This window comes from Puma concolor, chromosome F2, assembly GCF_028749965.1.
Source record: "Puma concolor isolate L17-30 chromosome F2, mPumCon1.1.hap2, whole genome shotgun sequence".
In the NCBI taxonomy this organism is placed as follows: domain Eukaryota; kingdom Metazoa; phylum Chordata; class Mammalia; order Carnivora; family Felidae; genus Puma; species Puma concolor.
The window spans coordinates 22,614,557-22,638,942 of record NC_141684.1 but is presented as its reverse complement, the minus strand read 5'-3'; the positions used below and the strand labels follow the sequence as shown (position 1 = coordinate 22,638,942).

The 24,386-nt window shown below is 36.7% G+C and overlaps 1 protein-coding gene across 2 annotated transcripts in view; it reads right to left on the bottom strand.

Annotated features, from left to right (window-relative positions):
* Positions 1-6,071: 6,071 nt before the first annotated feature.
* The window catches only part of RAD21 (RAD21 cohesin complex component), a 30,618-nt gene continuing 12,303 nt past the window's right edge, over positions 6,072-24,386 (bottom strand). For both annotated transcript variants that reach the window (XM_025922727.2, XM_086695724.1), the window contains exons 3-14: positions 23,304-23,433; positions 22,037-22,136; positions 19,414-19,520; positions 18,416-18,622; positions 17,814-17,939; positions 17,355-17,477; positions 15,217-15,440; positions 13,702-13,861; positions 13,117-13,265; positions 10,186-10,335; positions 8,808-8,891; positions 6,072-7,796 (exon numbers count right to left, since the gene is read on the bottom strand). In XM_025922727.2, coding sequence (XP_025778512.1) covers positions 7,605-7,796; positions 8,808-8,891; positions 10,186-10,335; positions 13,117-13,265; positions 13,702-13,861; positions 15,217-15,440; positions 17,355-17,477; positions 17,814-17,939; positions 18,416-18,622; positions 19,414-19,520; positions 22,037-22,136; positions 23,304-23,433 — 1,752 coding nt within the window. In that variant the 3' untranslated portion in view covers positions 6,072-7,604. The remainder of the gene's footprint in view (positions 7,797-8,807; positions 8,892-10,185; positions 10,336-13,116; positions 13,266-13,701; positions 13,862-15,216; positions 15,441-17,354; positions 17,478-17,813; positions 17,940-18,415; positions 18,623-19,413; positions 19,521-22,036; positions 22,137-23,303; positions 23,434-24,386) is intronic.

Below are 24,386 nucleotides of genomic sequence, written 5' to 3'. Positions count from 1 at the left end.
TGGCATACATTTGAAATTGCAACTCAGTTATAGCATTTTTTATTTCATCCTGGCTAGCTTTTACTTCCTTTATCTCTGCAGAAAGGGATTCTAATCTATTTTCAACCCCAGCTAGTAGTAGTATTATCGTGATTCTAAATTGTGGGTCAGACATCTGGCTTGTATCTGTGTTAAGTCCCTGGCTGTCGTTTCTTCTTGTTCTTTTTTCTGGGGTGAATTCCTTCATTTAGTCATTTTGAAGGAAGAGAAGGAAGTAATAAAGTAAAAAATAAAAATAAAATTAAAAAGTGAAAAAAACATTAAAAAAATCAAATAAAGGATGCTAGATCCTAGGTGTATTTGGTTCCTTATCTGGCGAAAGATCAAGAAAAAAAAGGGAAAAAAAATCATTTGAAAAAATGAATACAATAAATAGAATAAAATGAAATGATGAAAATAAATTAGAATTTAAAAAATTTACAAAAAAGTAAAAAATATAGTAGAAAAAAATTAAAGAAAAATCTTTTTAATAAAAATGGGAATTAAAAATATTTTTTTCTTTATTCAAGAATAGAAAAAGAAAAAAATTGAATAGATGGATCAGTAAACAGAATGAAATACGATTGAACTTACATCCAGTTTCCCCTAGAAGTCAAAATATGAAGCACTTTATAGTCTGTAAACTAAGCAGAGGGAGAGACTTGTGGGGTTCCTCAAGAGTGAGGTTGGCCTAGCTGGGCACGGCTTAGTGTAACGGCTCTATTCTCCACTAGAGGGTGCTGCTCGGCTTACTGGGTGGATTGTTGTGGTACATGTAGGCATGTATGCACGTGTGCAGGAGGGGTGAAAATGGCACCACCCAGCTACCCAGTCTCTAGTTCAGAACTCTGTTCTCTCCCTAACTGGCAATCGAGCACCCCTCCTTTTTCTCTGGCTTCCGTCCACTCACCACTACTTCTACATTGTCTGTGACCAAGCCATCAGCCCGCCAGGCGGCACCTCCCTCCCTCTGGGGGAGGGTCTTGCTGAGCAATGACCAGGTGCTCGCCTGCCCCCAGCAACATTCCCCAGGCCATGCTGCTGGCAGTCCATGCCCAGAGACTGCAGCTGGATGCCAGCCACTCCAGAAAAAGTTTGCATGATCATGTAGCAGCAGCACTTCAGGGATTATGGTAAATCTCAACACACATCTGGCACCAGCCTTCCCCCTTAACATCCTTGTTCCAATACCAGCAAATGTGGTTGTCTCTGGGGTCCACTGGGACCTTTGTTTGAGGGGAGGCCACACATAGCCTCTACCAAATGTCTTCCCAGAAGGGGAACTGCCACTCTCATTGTGGTCCTAGGACTCCTTGGACCTCCCTCTCCATACCTGGAGTTTTGCCCTTCCCACCAGGGCACTGCCAGGTGTCCAGCTGTGGAGTTTCAGACTCTGCACTTCCCTGGTTTATAGAATCTTAATGGAATTTAAACCCTCTCCTTTCTCCTTTCTCCCATTTTAGTTCAATCCCTGTAACTGTTGCCACTCTTCCACTTTTCTCCAGCTGCTTTCGGGGTGGAGGGTGCTTTTCCCATACTCTCCTCCAGTGTCTGTCCTCTCTCCACAAGCAAAAACAGCTCCCTGTCCTCCATGGTTTCTCTCTCCCCCATTCATCTCTCTGCACCACATACCTGATGAGTTCTGTGGTTCAGGTTGTACAGATTGTTGTGTTAATCCTCAAATCAGTTTTCTCAGTGTGCAAGATGGTTTAGTGTTGATATGGCTGCATTTCAGGGACTAGAGATGCAAAAAAAACCTTCCATGCTGTTCTACCATCTTGGCCCCTCCTCTCATTCTTTATGTATTTTAGATGTTAACCCTTTTTTGGATATGTCATTTGGAAATATCTTCTCCCATTCAGCAGGTTGCCTTTTTGTTTTGTTGATGGTTTCCTTTGCTATGCAAAGTCTTTTTAGTTTGGTGGAGTCCAATAGTTTATTTTTAATTTTGTTTTCCCTTGCCTAAGGAGACATATCTAGAAAAATGTTGCTAAAGCTGATGTCAAAGAGATTACCACCTATGTTTTTTTCTAGTTTTATAGTTTCAGATTTTACATTTAGGACTTTATCCATTTTGAGTTTATTTTTGTGTATGATGCAAAAAATCAGTCCAGTTTGAATTTATTTCATATAGCTGTCCAGTTTTCCCATCACCATTTATTGAAGAGACTATCTTTTTCCCATTGTATATTCTTGCCTCTTTTGCCGTAGACTAATTGATCATAAAATGGTGGGTTTATTTCTGGGCTTGCTATTCTGTTCTGTAGATATATGTGTCTGTATATTTGTGCCAGTACCATACTATCTTGATTACTACAGCTTTGTTATATATCTCAGAATCTGGAATTATGATATCTCTAGTTTTGTTCTTCTTTCTCAAGATTGCTTTGGCTATTTAGGTGTTTCGTGCTTCCATATAACTTTGAAGATTATTTTAGTTCTGTGAAAAATACTGTTGGTATTTTGATAGGGATTGCATTGAATCTGTAGATTGCTTGGGTAATATAGACATTGTAATGATATTATTTTTCTAATCCATTGTAACAGTATTCTTCCAATCCATTATCACAGAATATCTTCCCATTTGTGTCATTCTCAATTTCTCTCATCAGTGTTCTACAGTTTTCAGAATATAGGTCTTTCTCCTCCATAGTTGAATCTATTCCTGTGTGTTTCATTCTTCTTGATGCAACTGTAAATGGGATTGTTTTCTTAATTTCTCTTTCTGTTACATCAGTATTACTGTATAGAAATGCAACAGATTTCTCTATATTAATTGTTTCCTGCAGCTTTACTGAAGTCATTTGTCCATCCTAATAATTTCTGGTGGATACTGTGGGATTTAGTAAGTCCTATCTCCAAAATAGATCAAGAACATTATGCCCTGAGTGTGTACTTAAGGGTGTGGTAAAGCAAAAGAGAAGAATCAGGGTGGGAGGAGCTGTACTTGAGAATATTTTTGGTCACAGAAAGGTCCTCATGTTAGATTTGTCCAACATGGCATTAGTCTGGATCACATATAAATTTGTTGAGACTTGTTTTGTGGCTTAACATGATCTATCCAGGAGAATGTTCCATATGCAACGGAAAAAATTGTATATTCTGTTTTGGGATGGAATATTCTATATATATGTTAGGTCCGTCTGGTCTAATGTGTCACTCAAAGACAGTTTCCTTATTTTCTGACTGAAAAATCTGTCCATGGACATGTGGAGTATCAAAGTCCCCTACTCGTGTTGTTACTGGTAATTTCTCTGTATGTCTGTTAATATTTGCTTTATGTATTTAGGTGTTCCAATGTTGGATGGATATTTTTTGTTATATCCTCTTATTGGATTGGCTCCTTTATCATTATGTAATGGCTTTAGTCTCTTGTTACAATCTTTGTCTTAACGTGTATTTTCCCTGATATAAGTATTGCTGACCTGCTACCCTGGCTTTTTTTTTTTTTTTTTTTTGCTTTCACCTGTATGAAATATCTTTTCATACCTTCACATTCAGTCTGTATGTCTTTGGGTCCGAAGTGGGTCTTTCTGTAGGTAGCACATAGGTGGGTCCTGTGTTTTTAAGACATTCCACTCTGTGTCTTTAGAATGGAGCACTTAGACCACTTACATTTAAAGTAATCATTATTAGGTATGTACTTATTGGCATTTTGTTAATTGTTTTCAGGTTGTTTTTGTAGTTGTCTCTTCTCTTGCCTTTTTTTAAAAATGACTTTCTGTAGCGTTATGTTTGGCTTTATTTTTTTGTGCATCTGTTATTGGTTTTGGGTTTGTGGTTACCAAGAGTTTCATAAATAACATCTTAAGTACATAGCAATCTCTATTAAGTTATTGTCATTTTGCTTCAAACATACTCTAAAATAATTTTTTACTCACTTCTCCACATTTTTATGTGTATGTCATGTTTTTATATCTTTTTTATTCATATTTTTATTATGTCTAATTATGGACTTTTCCTCTTAGAGAAGTCCCTTTAACATTTGTTATAAGGCCAATTTAGTGGTGATGTGCTTTTAACTTTTATTTACCTGGGAAAGTCTTTGTCTTTCAATTCTGAATCTTGCTAGGTCAAATATTCTTGGTTGTAGGTTTTTTCCTCCCAGCACTTTGAATATATCATTCCACTCTCTTTCGGCATGAAAATTTTCTGCTGAAAATTTAGCTGTTTTATGGGGTTTCTCTTGCATACAATCTTTTGCTTCTCTCTTACTGTTTAAAGAATTCTCTTTATCTTTAACCATTAACATTTTAATTATTACATGTTGTGGTGTGGATCTCCTTGGGTTCATCTTGTTTGGAACTCTCTGCTTCCTGAACTAGATATCTGTTTCCTAGGTTAGTGAAATTTTCAGCTGTATATTTAAGTTAGTTTTCCTCCTTTTTCTCGCTCTTCTCCTTCTGGGATTTCTATAATGTGAATGTTCTGTTGATGTCCAAGAAATCACTTAACATATCTTTATTTTTAAAAACTCTTTATGCTGTTCAGCTTGGGTGCTGACTTCCTTTACCCCATTTTCTAGATTGCTAATTTGTTCTGCATCTGCTGATCTGTTGATTCCCTCTAGTGTACTTTTCACTGTTATTGTATTCAAATCTAGTTGGCTTTTTCATATTATCTACCTCTTTGTTGCAACTCTTGAGTTCTTCCACTCTTTTCTCCAGTCCAGAAAGCATTTTTATGATCACTTAACTCTTTATCAGGCATATTGCTTATGTTTCATTTAGTTCTTGGGACTACTCTAGGTTAAGGGCCTGGGGCTCATCGAAGTGGTAAGCTGTCTAGGGCACCCAGGCCTTCCCTTCTGACCAAAGTGTAGGGGGGAACGTAAACCATGGTGCTTTGACAACCTTTCTGACTTGGGAGAGTTCCAGCAGCTTCCTTGCTGTTCAGTGGAGTTGTGGGGCTGCCTCTTTTATTTTCTGGTCTTTCAAACTTTATTTTTTCTGTGCCCCAGGATATCCAGGAGAGGTGTGCGGACATTTCCTTATAAGAAATTTGGCAGGGTTCTAGGGCTGGATCTTTTATATACTCGTTGCTCTTTTACACAACGGCTCCTTTTCTGTGCCCCAGGGCAGATGAATCTGCAGTCAGTCCCTCAGTACTATCCCTCCCATCACCATTCATAGCATCTGATTCCCTTGTTGTCCTGTCTGCCTCTTGCTTCTGTATGTGGTCTCTCTTGTGAAGGTGTCGTCCAGCCCTCTTCTTAAGGAACAACGGTCCTATAAATAGGCATAGATTTGGTGTGTTCCTGGAGGAGGTGAGTTGATCTTTCTACGTTGCCATCTTGGACCCTAAATCTAAGTTATTTTCCATCTTTTAAATGTTGGCCAAAAGATTTTTATTTTCTGGGACGTTTTCTGGACCATTCCCAGATATTTTGGCATGCTGTATTCTAGACTCCATCACTTTCACATTAGGTTATAATTTTCCCCTAGTCTGTTTTACCATAGGTGGTGAGCCTCAAATTGAAGAATGTTTGGGTTTGAGTACAATAGGTGCTTAGTAAACACTGGTTTTCCTATTACAAACAGCAGTAAACTAATGCTTAAGATTTAGCAAGGCTTAAACCATCTTAGTTTCTTAAAGCTCACAGTTGGGAACAGGGTAAGGCTGAATGTGCACAGGTAGGGACATGTCAAATTACTGAATGCCCTGGCTTTCAGTAGCTTTCTCAGATGGGCTCAGGAAGCCTCCAGTTCATCGGCTTTGTTTAGGGCTGCAAGGGCATATACCAATAGGCACGTCATAATTTGCAGGTACTTAGCAGTTACAGGGATATATCTGTGCCCCAAAGATTCCTCAGCACTAGCCATTGGTTACTTTCATTTTAATTACATGCTAATATATATCATTACTGTATATCTACCCAAGTTTCAGATCATATGGCCCTTCTGTTGACAAGGACACTGATCTTTCATTTTTTTAACCCAAGACTTGAAAAATTCACTATCTGTATGAACAATTATTCTAGAGAAGGCAAACAAAAGATGAGGCATAATTAACATTTTCCTGGGGAACACGATCAACAAAACAATACTCCAAAATTTACAGCTTATAACACAACTTTTATTAGAAAAGTTATACATAACATAGCATCAACTATTTTCAAGAACAATATTAAACCCGATAAGCAACAAAACCAGACTAACAAAATGTGTTAACAAGAAACTAATGACCTTTCTATAATCAAACATTCAATTATCTACAATGACTTTTTACAAAGGGAGAAAAATCCATGGTTTACAGGCACATATTGAAAATAAAGCTGCAATAGCAATTTTATACAATTACCATTCTCAAGAAACTGAATCATCAAAACAGTAATTACGAGTTCACTAATTTAAAACATTTCACATAATTTAAAATTATTGGGTATACACTGAAGTCTGAGTTTGAAAAGTGATTTTTTTCCACAAAAGTGCCAACATTTAAGCTAGAACTTTCAGTGTAATTTTGCCCTAAAAAGTTAAGACATATTTTGAGAATCATAATAGTCACATAATTTCTGGTGCTATCTGGTCTGTTAATAATAAAGCCTTTATTTGGATGTTTTTCTTAAATTACAGGAAACCGGATATAGGATTTCTGTTGCAAAGCCATTAAAAATAAAGTTCCAAACATAGGAGTGTGCAGCATTGGGAAAAGATCAGTACTAAAACTTGTAATAAATATCAGAGAAGCCATTAGTTATTAACAGCATTGTCTGCTTAAGGGCTAAGTCAACCAGGTGTATAATTTCCCATCAGTCTGTCCTTTTAGTTGGCATAGCAATTTCTATTTTCATGATCTGAATACTCAAATATATCCAAACATCTTTTTAAAACTTTGATTTATAGCTTCTGGAAAGTTATAAAATGTTTTTATATTTATTCTACTCTAAAAAGTCTACTTTGGCTCATTTGAGAGCCTCACTAAAACAACAGATTTCAGGATAGTCAGGTTCATTAAAAAGTTTCAAATGGAATGACTTACAAAATAGAACACTTTAAACCAAGTTCTATCATTTTGTAGCTGAAGGGTTTTACTTATATATAGCACAATTTCACGTGCCCTCTTGGTCATTACGGAATTACACTTTAAAATGTATCTCAAGAGGACAATTTGTTTTGGGCACCATCTCTAAAAATAGGTGTTAAGATTGCCAGTGTTACTAGTGGGAAAAGACGACTTCTTTCTGTCAAAGACTCACACCATAGTTCTTAAACTGTCCAGCGTTTTTTTCCTGACATGTTTTCCTTTCCACTGCAATAATGGAGAACTAAGATAAAAATCCCGACTTTCAACTGCTACTCATCATCACATGCGCCAATATTGCACACAACTGTTCTGAACTGTTAAAATGATCTTCTGGGTCCTCGGGTGTGCTTGTTTCTCCATCAGAACACAAACACATCCATATAAGCAGTTTCCCTTAAAGATGAAACTGATAGATTTAAAATACTGGAAAATGAAGAAAAAGGCAGAGACTTTGTACAGACAAAAATCTAAATTTTCTCAAAGGGTTTTGTGTGCCCTACACATGGGGGCAATTTGTATACACTAGTGAAATGAACACTAGCTATAATGCTTCTAGCTGCTCAAATAATGTGGAACCTTGGTCCAGGTGTTGCAATGATGTCACTGTATGGTTCTTCCTGTGTCAGCTCGATAGCTTGTTGCTTTTTAAGAACCAAAAAACTGTAGAATTTTGCTGCAGCTTGCTTTCTGTTTGTGTTTCGACATAACTCAAGCAAACTGATAGATTCAGCTCCAGTTTTAGCAAGAGCTCGCTGAAATAAAACAAAGGAAGAATTAAAGTAATCTCACAGGAAAGTGCTATTTTTTTTTTTTAATGTTTGAGAGCCAGAGCAGGGGAGGGGCAGAGAGAGACAGGGAGACACAGAATTGGAAGCAGGCTCCAGGCCCTGAGCTGTCAGCACAGCCTGATGTGGGGCTCGGAACTTATGAGCTGTGAGATTATGACTTGAGCTGAAGTTGGACACTGAACCGACAGCCCCAGTAAAGTGCTAATTTTAAAAAGATGCTAATTTTGGATACTAGGAAGAGTATACTATGTATTCTGGTGGGAGTGGACTTTTTTCAATAGTGAAGGTAAAGGGGAAAAGCAAATGTGATACGATAGTAAAACTGAGCACTAACTCTAAGATTTCAACTTATTTTTTTTAATGTCTTTGAGAGAGACAGAATGAGTGGGGGAGGGGCAGAGGGAGACACAGAATCCGAAGCAGGCTGAGCCAAAGTCAGGTGTTTAACTGACTGAGCCACCCAGGCGCCCCTCAGCTTATTTTTAAAATCTCTCGATCCTTTGACTCTATTTTGGGAAACCTTAAGCAACATGCCTGGTATTTCACAGATGCTCAAATAATGATCCAACAAATACATTCAATGATCACTAAAAAGTAGCAGACACAGAGGAATTCTATAAGCCACCACCACAGTTTACCTTCGCAGCATAACCACTGCAAAGTGTTCACCTAGATGCTTTCCAGGCTTACTCTTTCTTTTTTAAGGCCTTATTTGTTTGGAGGGGGAGAGGCAGCGTGGAGCCTGACACAGGGCTCAATCCCACAAACTGTGTGATTATGACCTGAGCAGATATCAAGAGCTGGACACTTAATGGACTGAGGCAGCCCAGGCTTACTCTTGGCATATGTATTGGAATACGTTGTGCTGGAAAAAGTGTCACAAACGTAGACTTTCTGGTTATACCATGGTGCTTTTTGAGGGAGCAATGTCAAGTTTTCACTCAAGTCTTTCTAAGTCTGGACTGGCACACGTACCTGAAGACCATGAAGCATCTGCTGAGTCCTTTTATTCCATCTTCTTTCTTCTTGATCCTGATCACCTCCAGAAGCATCTTCATCCTGAATGAAAATGACCCCACCCGACACACAAAAAAGCTGACAAAAGTGTTCTGCAAAATGAATTATTTCCTTTATCCTGAAAGGTCTAATTTAAATTGTGTATTGAGTAACAGAAAATATCTGTGTCTAGTATGAACTTGCCTAACTTACAGAAGAAAGTCTTCTGTACCTGTAAGCAAACACTTAACTGAATATATAGCTCATCTCCTTGCGGACTAGTACCAAAGAGCATACAGATTAGCAGATGAGGAAGTACTACTGGTCTGGATAGTGTTTTAAAAGAAATGGGCTAATACTTGATTTTGCTTGAGCTGCCTGGCTCCCAGTCACCTGCAGACCTGTCTTCTGTGAAGCTGGCATGGGGCGACTGCTGAGACCTGCTCTGCCGGAACTACATACCCCATTTCCAAGAACCGGGAGTTTACAGCTTCATACATAATAAAATGCACAAGAATTTTAAATACTGACTCAACACAGTCTGAGATAATGTGGCATACATTAGTGCATAAAAAGAGTAGCAGCTCTGGGGCTAAATCCTGACTGTAAAAAAAGGTGGTACTCAAGCACTAAATGGTTATAAAATCTATGGTTGGCATAATGATGATAAATTATAAATACAGATACTCATGAAAATATATACCCAATCCATAACCTTTAGTCTTAGAAGAAATTTAAACTTCCTGGAAGATATTTTATTAACATTTTCATTGTAAATTTAAAATCTCTGACAGCATCAAAATAATAAATCCTAAGTTACCTAGAACAGCTTCAAAGGTCCAGAAAGACCCCAAACAGCCAAGAAAAGCCATTCTCAAAGCACCTCTTCTTTTAAAAAAATAAAGCCATTCAAACCTTTCTTTTAGCCAAGTCACATCTCACCCCAATCTAATGAAAACAAAACTCATGGAAAATGGTTATGTGATTTCCAGGCCACAGAGAGCAAGGTCATACCAGAGGCAGACACTAATAGTAAGAATTGGCCACAAGATAATAAAAGCAGGTACAAACCACCTAGACTTTAAGAAATCAGTGAGAGGGCAGTCGTGTGTCCTTCAAAAGCCCACAAGGGAAACAATGAGGTATAGCAGAGCATAAAACTTGATGTTCTTAATGATGATCCAGATCATTAAGAATTTGGTTAAATTTTGTTTATGTGTGAACATTTTTCATCACTGTGATGCTCAACATCAATTACCTTAGCTCTAATATGAGAAGTAAAAGAGAGCTGTTTTAAGATTTTTGCTAAATCTGGGATGGGAATTTATTCATCAGATCTTTTCCAATATTTCCTTACCTCCTCCTCCTCATCATCTTCCTTCTCCTTCTCTTTCTCCTTCTCTTTCTCTGGTAGAAGTTCTAACTCTGGAATTAACTGACAGATATTTGGAGGCTCTTCTGGGGGCAGCTCTACAGGGGGGATTTCCACCTGCTCTACCTGCTGGGGCTGAAACAGTAGAAAGAAATACTGGGTCATATTGCCATACTTCCTTAAAACCAAAACTTGATGATCTGTTCTTCTTAAAGAGCTTTAACATTAGGGTACAGAAGAAATTAATCATAGAAGTGTTGTGTTCTTATACTTACTTTTTAGGCATCAAATACCTATAAAGTCCATGTGAGCAAGTTGTAAATCACAAGAAAAACCAGGAACAGAAAACCCCCAGAGCTTTGTCTAGTAGCATTTTAGGAAAAACCATACAAAACAGACCCACCCACTAACTCTAAGGCAACGCAAAAAGGCTTTAACGTTAAATAGCCTGTACTATCAACCATTACTACACACAACTGTCTTAAGATTATTACAACTAAGCGTGGGCTTGCCTTGGAGCTCTTACTGGCAGCAAATTATAGGAATGAGAAGACTATCTTTCTGAGTCCATCTCTTGAATATCCTTCCTCTCACAGGCTTAATGTAAACAGTGAAGAACATTACAAAACAAGTTCCTCCAGGACAGTAGTACTAGAGTAACTCTCTTGATACCTGTTTCCACCCTCATTCCTGAGCTCATACAGGAAGATGCTCTCCTTGACAACTCTACCATCAGAGGGCACAGGAAACTAGTTCTTAAAATTGGCATTAAAATTGGCAGAGGAATCTTCTGCCAAAAACCTCCTGATGGAGGCTGAACCAAGAGCCTAAGGTTATAAAAAATCATCCTTTTGCCCAGATTCATTTATTCTATAAACTTAGGATTAGGGAGCCTCACACTACACCTTACTCCCTTTATACTTATTTTAGTTTTCCTATCCTACATGAACTTAAGGGTAGCCAGATGTTACTTCATGACAAGTATATTCTGATTATTTAATAAGACAGCCTAAAACGGTCTCATACTACAGGAACCTGGAACAGAATAGAGAGCCCAAGAATCAACCCATGTATATAGCCTACAACGTGGAAATCTTATTTCAATAATGGTTCTGGAAAAATTGGACCCCTATCTTACAGCACACACACAAATCAACTCAAAATGTATTAAAGACTTGAATGTAAGATCTGAAACCACAAAACTACTAGGAGAAAACAGGATGGGTAAGCTCCTCAAAATAGGTCTTGGCAATAAAAGCACAAATAGACCTACATCAAACTAAAAAGCTCTGCAAAGGATGCTACGGATAAAAGGAAAAGGCAGTCTATAGAATGGAAAAAAATCTTTGCAGATCATTTATCTGATAAGCGTTAATATCCCTAATAAAGAATTCACACAATTCAAGAGCAAAAATAAAACCAGTTTGATTCAAAAATGGACACAGGAGGGGCGCCTGGGTGGCGCAGTCGGTTAAGCGTCCGACTTCAGCCATGTCACGATCTCGCAGTCCGTGAGTTCAAGCCCCGCATCGGGCTCTGGGCTGATGGCTCAGAGCCTGGACCCTGTTTCTGATTCTGTGTCTCCCTCTCTCTCTGCCCCTCCCCCGTTCATGCTCTGTCTCCCTCTGTCCCAAAAAAATAAATAAACGTTAAAAAAAAAAAAAAAAATGGACACAGGAGGTGAATAAACATTTTCCAAAGACCCTAGAGATGGTCAAAAGGTCCATGAAATGGTGCTCAACATCTTTGAAGCAAGGAAATGCAAATCAAAACCACAATGAAGGATCCCCTCACACTGTTAGAATGACTAGCATCAAAAGAGAAACCCTTGTGCACTGTTGGTGCAGCCACTATGGAAAACTGTATGAAGGTTCCTTAAAAGATTAGAACAGCACTTCCACTTCTGGGTATTTATCCAACAGAAATGAAATCACCACCTTCAACAGTTATCTGCACCCTCATGTTCACTGCAGCATTATTTATAACAGCCAAGACATGAAAACAATGTGTCCATTAATGGATAAAGAAGATATAATACATATACTATGGAATATTTACCACGAGAAAGAAAATCCTGCCTTTTGTAACAACATGGATGGACTATAAAGGCATTATGCTACTTGAAGTAAGTCAGAGAAAGACAGATACTGTATGCTCTCACAGGTAGAATAAAAAAAGGTTAATTCATAAAAGAGTACAACAGTAGTTACTAGAGGTTAAGAAGATGGTCCAACAGTATAAACTTACAGTTGTAAGTTCTGGAGATCTAACACAGTATGGTGATCTTACAAGTTCTCAGGACAAGAAAAAAAGAATCATGTAAGACAATATATATATGTATGTGTGTTGGGAAATGATTTCATAATATCAAATCATTATGTTGTATACTGTAAAGTAATAAGTATGTCATTTGTATCCGTCAAACTGGAAAAAACTGTTCAATCTTGCTGACAAGAAGAAGAAAACCTATTAAAAAACTGGTCAGACACCTGGAACTAGGTGTTAATTACAAAAGTGACAAACCACTTTACTCATGACATATTTGATACTTAAAGAATTTAACAGGTTCTATATAATGATTTTCATCTTTAATCTAGAATTGTCAGATTCACCTGGACTATTGCCTGAGAAAGAAAAATAAATAAATAATAAACTGGACCCAAGTTCAGAATCAAGGATTTCACATTAACCAAGGATGGTCATGTTAGGCCCCTCTGAAACAAAACTATCTAAGAAGAGTCAGAAAGGCTCAAACTCCCAGATATCTTCTCCCACTGAGGGCACACTGTGTTCACATCTTCGGTTGCCATTCTTTCTCTCTAGACCCATTCCCTGCCATTAATACTTCATAAGAGCTCCTTAGATAACCTTATTACTAGGGATCTAAAATTCTTAATGACTGATATGCTTACTTACAGGGATCACAGGCTCTGGGTCAATTTGTCCTGCTTTTCGCTTCACTCCCTGGGGAGGCGGTGGGGGCATGGCTGAGTCATCCAAGTTTGTCCTGCTGGTCTCCATCACGGACTCCTGGAGGCGGCTTGGTTCTTCCAAAATGGGCTCATCTGCAATTGGTCATATGAAGAGGACATGTGGATCATACAGTCTTTAATAATATTTTAGAGAATTTACTTTTAATATTAATATATTAAGAGTACTTTTTCTCTAATGAAGAAGGCCAAATAAATTTTTACCACCTCTCCCCCCAACAAATATTACTCAAGTTGTCAATACATTTAAAGGTGGAAAAGGGCCTTAAAAGGACAAGTTTCACCACCTCCAACCCAATGCAGGATAATCCTTTTAGCAGAAGATTACTCAGCCAGTCCTACTTTAAACCTTTCCAAAAACAGAAAGCTTATATTTCACAAAGAAATCGAACGCTATAGTAAGGAATGTATTTCCAGGTCCAAAAATTTGAGTATACCCCTTTGTTCCCGATTTCTTCTACTCTGCCAATATACAGGTAAGTCATCAAGGAACTATTCTAACAGAACATACCGATAACATCACGCTGCTGGTGCTGCTGCTGCTGGTCCTCTCTGGGAACCTCTGGATTTTCAAATTCTTTGAGGAATTCATCCAAATTATCAGCCTCTCCTCCTTTCCTCCTTTTTCTAAGATCTTCTGGTACTAGTGGTGTAAGACAGCGTGTAAAGAGCTAGGGAAAAAAAAAATCTCAATTATAAAATAAAAATCATATTAAAATCCACCACTGACATTTCTATTTTCCATTAAGTACATTTTAATATAGTTGTATGATTTCTACTTCATGTTAAATCCACACTTCATTCCGTCTTAATTTTTAAATACAGGTTAACAAATTATTAAGTACAGCAATTTCAGAAAAATCAATAAAGAAAAACTATCCACTATCCTGTAACCTGCAGAGAACACTAAAATTTTAAATTTGTTTGCCTGCAGTTTATTTTCATATTCATACGCTTACTCTAACTGGAAACATACCAAGTGGTTTTACATATTGTTTTTTTTTCACTTAGTTAATAAGATTTCCATATAATACTATCACTTTTAATTTTAATAACTACTTAATTTTCCACAGAGTGGAGATATATATGTACACGTGTACATACCACATTTGAACCATTTTTTTGCTATTTTGTTGTTGCTCTATTGCAAACACTGTAATGGACCATACTCACAGAAACGGTTTTCCATATTTTGAATTACTTCCTTAGGAATTTTCCTAATAATGAGATCACTAAGTCAAAGAGTAGAAATACCTTAAAGACTTTCTTCCAAATAATTCCATCACTCAGATTCCAATAAATAAATTTTACAATAGCACTGCTGCTCTGAAATACTTTCTAGTAATATCTATCGTAAAATCAATTCTATGCATATTTCAACTTTAGAATAACAGTCTGATTCACTCAGCATTCTCCACTTTTGGACCTTGTTTTGGAATAGTATGGAACCTAAAATGAGTAGAAAAGAGCCTAGAGATGAAAGTAATTCTTATTAAATAAATTTAAAGCCAGATAGTTTTGTTTTGTTTTGTTTTGAGAGTGAGCAAGTGCACAAGCAGGGGAAGGGCAAAGACAGAGAATCCCAAGCAGGCCTCAAACCCACAAACCATGAAATTGTGACCAGAGTGGAAAACAAGTGTTGGACGCTCAGTGGACTGAGCCACCCAGGCGCCCCATCAGAGAATTCTTTATTCCAGGAAAAGGAGAACCACGCCATGGTTTGGCTTGAAAGCGGTATCTAAGGATTGTAGACTTGAAGCACAGTGTATGCTAAGGTAATAGAATTAGTAATTTATCAGAGAGAGGTTGAGGAGAGAGAATTAAAAACCACAGCAGCTTTTTCATACAGAAAAAATTCCTTCTGCATCTTTTAGAAATGCAGGTGTCAACACAATCTTTCCGATAGGTTATGTTCAGTATATTGTGATTTAAGTAAAAAAAAGTGCCATATAGTTGAAAATACTTGATCAAAAATGATTCAAAAGTTTTAAAAATTAACTTAAAAAAATTCTGCAAACTCTATTACCTTCAGTAGTCTGTTATTCCATAAAGGCTGAGCAGGTAAGGAGAAGAGTTTTTCCACTCCCCCTGTTTCTTTCCACATCATCAATTTCTTGGTGGGTGGTGCCAGATCCAAAGTAGTAACAATATCAGAATAATCACTGAGCTGGGCTCTAATGGTCTTACTATCCAACTCTTTGACACTATCAACAATCAGCTTCCTCTTCCTCTTGGCTTTTGTTTCTTTGACTGGAATGATAGAACAAAATAAGGTCATTTTCCTGTGAGGCCATCATGAAATAAAGAGCCACCAGAGTTGGTCTCATTGTATCCCTGCTTTTCTATACACCTGGTAGAAAAACATCAAGAGGGCAGAATCCGTTTTAACTGATGTTTCTGCAGTACCATGTAGAATAGAGACTGGCATACACAATAGGTGCTTGATAAAAATTTGCTGAATGAATATTTATAGACTTTAGGCACAAAATGAGTAAAATAATTCAAGTGCCAATATATTTTTCCCATGTAGGTTTATAGTGTAAAAAGGAACCTATCATACTTGGTTCAGATCTGGGCTCAAGAACTGGGTTTTGTAATTTATTATTACCCAAGTGACCACTTAGAAAAGTTAACTTCATCTTGCTTATCCCTTTATTTTCTCACTTGAAATAATGCCAACCACTTATAGGAGTTGTAAAATACTTAGTCTTCTGTAAATGGTTGCAATTATTATGATTTTTAGTGGAGAAGTTACAATTCACACATGGCACTTGTACAAGCAGACTGATGAAGTAAAACAAAAGCCCACACCCAGATGGACCTGGAGCTCTACTCTCAATCCTGCCTGTACACTCACTCGTAATCCTTACCAAAAACTCAGCAAAGTAGGCAGCATTCTCTCAATTTCTTAGGCTACAAATTCCTCAACATCACATCCTGTCAGAAATGTTATACCTCCACGATTTTTATGCATAAAACATTCAGGGAGTTCAGAATTCAAGATTCAAAAAGATGTTATACAGTGACAGCCCCTGTACAACACTTATTCTCCAGCTACTGAGTTCCCGTCTCTGAAAGTTGAAGTTCTTAAAACAGACTGCAAATCCTGATTATTATTTTTTTTTTTACTATTTTTTTAGAGAGTGCAAGTCAGGGGGGAGGGGCAGAGTGAGGGGGACAGAGGATCCCAAGTGGGTTCTGTGCTGACAGGCTGACGGTAACGAGCCTGATGTGGGGCTCAAACTCACAAACTGCAAGATTACAACCTGAGCCGAAGTTGGACGCTCAACTGAACCACTCAGGCGCCCTCTGATTATCCTATTTTAACCAGTGCGGTGTACCTATTTTGCCTTATTTATAGCTCTCTACAAAATCGGTCACTAATACAGTACATATTGTACTTACTCATGCTCCCCTAATTAGTACTTAAGTTCCATGGGATAAAGACTTGTTCTTTGTTCTATTTTCAGTTTCTAAATAGATGTCTACCAAGCACTCTTTATATACCAGAAGCCCAAGGCAATTTTTGGTGATCAAATTCTAGTTTTAGGTAGAAAAAAAGTTTATCTTGTTCTATTTAAAAGTGATAGCTGTATCCTGAATTATAGTGTAACTAATTTCAAGTATTCACCCCAAAGTACCCATAAACCATCTAGAAATTTTAGTTTCACATCTAATTTACCAATCTTAAATTGCCCCTTTTATTGAGAAACAGCACCCCAGTATGTTTGGCTTTGTTTCTTAATAAGCACTAAAAGTGCTTATTTTAGAAATCACATTTCCAGTTAAAAAAATAAAAATAAAAAAAGAATATGCTTAGCTTTTCCCAGATTGTAGCCCAACTCTACAGAACCTAGAACTTTGGAAGGTAATCAATCTTGTAAAATGCCTTGTAATGTTTTCTAATTGTTACCTGTGATCTTTTTTGGGAACCCCCAAAGACTAAGATACACGTTAGCAAAAAACGTGTTCTCTATATTTCAGAGCGACCTGTACAGATATTCTGTAAGATATCTGGATTATAACTGAAGATTCTATAATAGATACCTGACAAAAAGAAAGAAGCTTAGTTATCTAAAACAAGAGTAGCAGATTAGCGAAGAGCAGCCAGAACTAGGACCTTATATTCTAAATTTTATATGTTGAAAAAGTCTGTTTGCTCACCAGTGATATCAATAGGTTCCAAAGCAAAGGCTTCTTCCTCATTTGGAACAAGTGTTGTCTGATCAGTCATAGTTGGCATTGGTTCAACAGGATCCACCGAATCAGGACTATCAGGCCCACCCACTATAAAAACAGAAATTTGGTCACAAAAGCCTTGCGTATGTAATACATCTCCTACAAATGGCAGGACAAAATCCCCTTGAGAAATTGAAAGAAACCCACTGGTACCAATAACCAACACTTTTCTAGTTATGAAGGAGTTGCTCCAGACGTGAACCCTACTGGCCACAAAAGTGGAGGGACAGAGTTAAACATGAAAGAGAATAAGAACCAAACACTGTTTTTAAGAAGATTTACAATTCATTAAAAGCTGGAACTTTTAGTTTACGGTCGTCTACATTAAATACCTTTCTAGCTACCATATAATCATGTCCAGGTCACTGAACAGGAAATGCTTACTTGATACGTTATCATCCTCATCCATATCATCATGTGCAGGCTGTTCTGGCAACATCACACCTGCCTCAGACAGGGCAGGGGGATCGTCAAAGATACCACCGTCATTATTACTTATAAGTTTGTCATCTGAAATAGGGAATGTAATTTAGTTATAACTTGAAAAAGAAATGCTAAAAGAATAGCTAATCACTAGGAAATACAATTATATGAAAATCAACCAAATTAAAAAACTTCAACTTCCATCTGTTTCTCTTCAAGGTAGCATACGAAAGTATAAAACCATATACAAAAAAATTTCTCATTCTTAATTTAGATTTTCTGGTTCATATCTCTATTTAAAACATATTTACTTAATATAGATATCAAACACAAATAGAGAAGTTTTAAGAACTAGTAAACCTTAACACTCTGAGACAAGCACCTTTAAGAAAATCAGGTACATCATATTTTTAGGCTAGTTTCAGAGAATTTCAATGAAATCAAATGGTCACAATTCACACATCTGTACCCAAAGAGCTGCTTAAGGCATAAAATTAGTGACTGCTCTAAAACACCACAACTGAACAAGGAAATGTTAAAATAACCACCTTGTTGTGACCTACCTAATATACCACCATCATTTCCTTCTCCAAAATTGTCATCCTTATATTGGTCTTCATATTCTAAATGGTTAATTTTCTCATTCAGATTGCTGGTGCTCTGTTCAGGCTCTAACAGGAGGTTAGAAGCGCTAGTGCTCACTAACATGTCGTCATCCTCAAAAGCGCTGCCTTCTCTCATTATCTCACGATCATCCATTCCAAAGTCGCCTGAACAAATTTTAGTGATAAGGTAAACAAAGTTACAAACATCACTGTTATAAAAGAAAGCACCTAACGATTTATGATAATTGTGATGCCACATCTACTTATGGAAGTCTTACTTGAGTATTAAAACATCTAGTTTAAACTTTAAACCTTTAGCATTTATATTTCATAAACTGATTCTGGGGCATGACTAGCAAATTCAAAAGTAGGATCCATATTTACATCATCTTAAATATATCAGGTAAATTTAACTATGTATGTAGGTTAGGTCGCATAAATACTCAGATTTTGTTACAATGTGTTTTCATCAAGAAAATACTTCTGCTAACTTGTTTTAAACACTATTCAAAAAGAGTAGTAGGTACATAATGAAATTGGATTTTGAGGACTTGAGAAAAGAGAAATATACTACAATATTATGCTAGAACGGTCATCTCTGTACAACTTTCTCAATTGGATGTTGTGACAATGACCCTTTCTTGCTCTTTAAGTTAGCTTGGCAAAGAGGATAACTGTAGATGACTTTAATATGTACCTCCAGAGATCCATACATAGGTTCTATCACTGTGTATGGGGGGCAGGAGTAGACGAAATCAAGTTTGGTGCATAAATGGAAATGACGGTTCATATACTGGTAGGAAGGCAAATTCTTTTTTTGATGAAAATACAGGAGATAAAATTTTTTCTGTCATCATAAATGTAACATATGTCTGGGTTTTCTTTTTCAAATTGCTAGTAGTGCAACAACATAATTCTAACATTAGCTAGTGTCTAGTGATCTGTTTCTCTATTACCAAAATCATTTTCTTGTAGAATACTGATGTTCCCAACTTCTTCTCTCATGGTTATTTCTTCCACTCTACTCTGGTTCAGGCTGAACTGCTGGGCCACATCTATGTCACTTTAAAAGAATTTCAAATACATTTTAGTCTCAAGTCTTACTGTAACGCGTATACATATATACATATATATACACATATATACATATATATACACGTATATATACGTATATATATGTATGTGTGTGTGTATACGTGTATATATATATATATATATATATATATATATATATATATATATAAAATCCTAATTCTCTCTATAAGGAAAAAACATGCACACAAGTTATCATGGTTTATAAGTCTTTTTTTTTAATTTATTTTTTATTTTTTATTTTTTTTTTATGGTTTATAAGTCTTAATATAGAATACTAAATACAATTAAAGAATCTTTTTCAGTTTTTTTTTTTTTAACGTTTATTCATTTTTGAGAGATGGAGACAGAGCATGAGTGGGGGAGGGGCAGAGAGAGAGGGAGACACAGAATCCGAAGCAGGCTCCAGGCTCTGAGCTGTCAGCACAGAGCCCGATGCAGGGCTCGAATCCATGAACTGTGAGATCGTGAACTGTGAGATCCCAACCTGAGCTAAAGTTGGGATGCTTAACTGACTGAGCCACCCAGGCACCCCTACAATTTAAGAATTTTAACAGTGATTTGGAATTTATTTTGTATGCTTATTTAAAAATCATAAGTGACCGGCAGGCAAAATAGAATATGCTGAAATCACTACATAAGGTAATAGAGTATACAGAGGAAAAACTTAGAAGTGCATGGTCTAGACAGGCATGAGTTTTCATCAGGGTTGTGAAACTTACAGGTGTTACGAACACTGAAGCTACCCAGCTTTTCTGAGACTTTCTTCTTCTAACAAATAATCTCTATTATTTAAAAAATATTAAATAAAAAACATGTAACATTAAACAATGTAGAATATCAGGAAAATTCAGAATGTAAATGCTCCAAAACATGTTTTTTTTTTTTTTTTTTTTTTTTTTTTTAGCAAATGCCAATAAAAACACAAGAGACTTCTGAAACATACCAACCAAATGCAGCTTACAGAATGTGTACAGACCCTAACTTAAATTGGGGGAAAAAGGCCTATGTGTCAACGGGGGACATTTGAATGCTGACTGGATATCACATTAAAGAAATATTGTATTTTTAAGATGGGATGTTGTTATGGATATATTTATAAAATTCCTGGGGCGCCGGGGTAGCTCAGTCGGTTAAGTGTCCGACTTCGGCTCAGGTCATGATCTTAATGGTTCGTGGGTTCGAGCCCCATGTCGGGCTCTGTGCTGACAGCTCAGAGCCTGGAGCCTGCTTCAGATTCTGTGTCTCCCTCCCTCTCTGCCTCTTCCCAATTTGTGCTCGCTCTCTCTCTTTCTCAAAATTAAATGTTAAAAAAAAAAAATTAAAAAAAAAAAAATTCCTTACCTCAAAAGAGATACATACTGAAGTATTTACAGAGAAAGGAAGATCTATATTCCTTAAAACAATCCAGTGTGCGTTGGAGGTTGAATTGGGGAAATACATATGAAATAAAACTGGCAACATATTCAAATTAAACAACAGTGCATGGGGTTCATTATACTAATCTAATTTTTGGCTGTTAAATTTCCATGATAAAAATTTTTTAAAAATGGAAGTTTAAGAGGAAAAAGAAAACAAGAAAGGAGCTAGATAGCACCTAGCATTATTTCACACACACACAAAAATAAATCAGAATTAGGAGTCATAGATCATTTTACAAAGCAGAAAAATTTGTCAAAAAAAAAAAAAAGGGGCATAGTGTAAGAGTTTTCTGGTTGTCACTTGTGCTACTAAATCACATGGAAAGTTATAGGCACATTCCCTGTCATGGTAACAGCTGGATTTTGAGGACTCGAGAAAAGAGAAATATACTACAATATTATGCTAGAACGGTCATCTCTGTACAACTTTCTCAATTGGATGTTGTGACAATGACCCTTTCTTGCTCTTTAAGTTAGCTTGGCAAAGAGGATAACTGTAGCTGACTTTAATATGTACCTCCAGAGAAAAATCATGAACCAATAGTTCATGTTTACTAATATCCTTATGTAAAGCACAAACCTGGGAAACTGTTTACACAAGCTTTGGCCTAAGCACATGTGAATTCTCCTAACTTAGCTTTGTTAAAGTTGACATCTGTACAGTTTTCTTACAGAAGAAACAATTCTAGGTTATATGTTTCATATTTATACATTATCCTAATTGAAAGCTTATACATTTGAGCCTCATGTTAATTTGGTGTCAAAACATTCCAAGGAAGAGGCGCCTGGGTGGCTCGGTCGGTTGAGCGTCCAACTTCAGCTCAGGTCATGATCTCAGTGTTGGTGGGTTCGAGCCCCGCGTTGGGCTCTGCACTGACAGCTCAGAGCCTGGAGCCTGCTTCCGATTCTGTAACCCCCTTTCTCTGCACCTCCCCCCTTGCACTGTGTGTGTCTGTCTCTTGAAAATAAATGTTAAAAAAAAAACATTCCATGGAAAACTATACATTTGGAAACCAATAATGTTATTTGTAGACCAAGTCAACAATTAAAAGAGGGAGAGACATACTCTAAGTCAGGCAGTGGCTGATCAAAGTCATGAAATTCTTCAGGTAAGGTAATAGCATTGTAAGCAGCTTCTCGATTTTCTTCAGGTAGGTCAACAACACCTGGAAAGGAAATGGTAAGCTTGAAGGCCTGGTTATATCACAGGTTATCTAGGGATGAGAGGAAGGTAAAGTCAGTATGATCTCCTAAGGTTATAGTCCTGAAAGATTGATAATGTATGCAAAGTACCACCAAAGCTCAAGTACTTTTGTTTTTCTATACTCATAAGCCAAATTACTTGCTTTCCAAAAAAAGTCAAAGCACTAATAATGCATTAAGGTGGTGAGTCTTGAAAAGGACATGACAAATAAATATTAATAACAGTTTTCTTCATAAACATGACATTTATGAAGAAGGGGAATGACTGGAAAGGAACACCCTAAATATCAAGAGGAGTTGGTTATTTTAGGGTAAGTGGGATTACATTATTTTGGTTTTCCTTATATTCTTCAGTGTATGCTAAAAACGCATTGCTTTAAATAAGGAAAAATAAAAAAGCATGGTTACTTAAGCAAAATGCAATTTATCTACATGTTAGAAATCATTCAAGTACCATAGCCTCTACCTAAACAATTGGCTTTTAAATAAAATCTTAGATCTCAAAAATCTCACTGTTCATATGTTAAAATAAATTGAAGTAGTAAAACATAACTTCGGTAAAAACTACCATATAAGGCATCTCTTCATTATTTTAATTAGAATAAAATTCCATCATTGTTTTAAAAATTACAAAATGACATATGAATTCAGATATCATAATTATTATCTATGCAGATGGAAATTTGGTTGCTAGAATCCAGTTTTAGAGCCAATCACTACCTAAAACAACAAAACACTATAAAGAATGTTTAATAAAAGTCTCAAGTTAAAAGTGAATTTTAACAATATGCTAAAATTATTTGGGAAAAAAATTTTAAATCCTAAGATTTTCTTAAGTTACATTTAAAAAATTCATGTAACAATCAGCTTTCAACATTTCAACTCTGACTCAGTTCTATGTAAGATAATGAAAAGGCATTTAAAAAGGGGTGACTGCCATAATTCCATATGTACGACTGAAGTGGGTTTCTTCCCTTGAACCACTGCCTCTCCAAGCCTAGCCCTGTTTTTGAAAGGTTCCCCTGTATTAATATTAGAACAAAACAAGTGGAACTAGAATATAGGTTTTGCAATTTTTCATACTGCATGAGAAAATCCAAGGTTAAAAAAAAAAAAAAAGTCAACAATACCTGGCCGAAAAGCCATCTTTATCTTAATGAATGCTTCATTACAGTCTGCAAGGAGATATTTGGCTTTTCTGTGATAGATTCGAACTACTCCCAGTAAGAGATGTCCTGATGTTCGGAGCGCCATCTTCACCTAGGAATAAAACATTAATATTGATCTAATTTACAAAGTTAATATTTTTTGTTTTAGAGGTAATCATACTTCAAAGCTTGTATTCTGTGCAATTGATGGGCAGTTTTCACTTTCTCTCTTCATACTTTTAATCATTTATTTGAAGTTACCTTATAAATCACCTATAATTATTTTACTTGTGCCTTTACCTGTAAATTTCGAGTATCTGTATTGACCAGGACTAGACTAGCAGTAATTCATGAGTGAACAGACACAAAGGTAGCTATGCAGCAGGTACCAAGGCATCCCACAGACTGCCATCATAAGCACATTAAGGAATGTGTGGCGCTTTTGTTTGCCAATCCAGAGCCATTGCTCCTTGCTAGCTAGCTGAACTCTATTTTGTCCGCGGAGTGAATGTTCTCAGCCTTGAAGAACTGTCTCTTTCCTCTTTGCTAATGCTTTTTGAGTGGGCACATAACCCAGTTTAACCAACAAGAAAAAGTATAAAGTATGTCAGCTTCTAAGAGAGATTTTCCCAATAAGAAAAAGAACGCCTCTCTCTTTTTTCCCTCCTGTGTTGTGAGCAGTGGGGTTTGGAGCTGCTTGTAATCATGAGGCTGTAAGTACAAGAACAAGAAGCCAACAGGAGACTGGTGAGTCCTTAGATGAATGACATCATTGAATGAACTCAACTAAACCTGAATCTTCCTATCTCTAAACTTCTAATTAAGTGACTGTTGATTTCCTCACTGTTTAAGACCTTTTTCACTGAGTTTATCGGTTGACTGGAAGGCATAATAACAGTTGAAAGGTAATGGTAACCCATCTTTTTTTTTTTTTGTTTACAAGAAAATATACTCTTCAGCCCGTTTTTTTTTTTTTTCCCCCTTTCAAGGTAGATCTCAATCAATGCTTGTGTGGGATGAGATGCAGTAGTTGGGAAAAGAAAGCGCAGTAAACACTCAACTAAA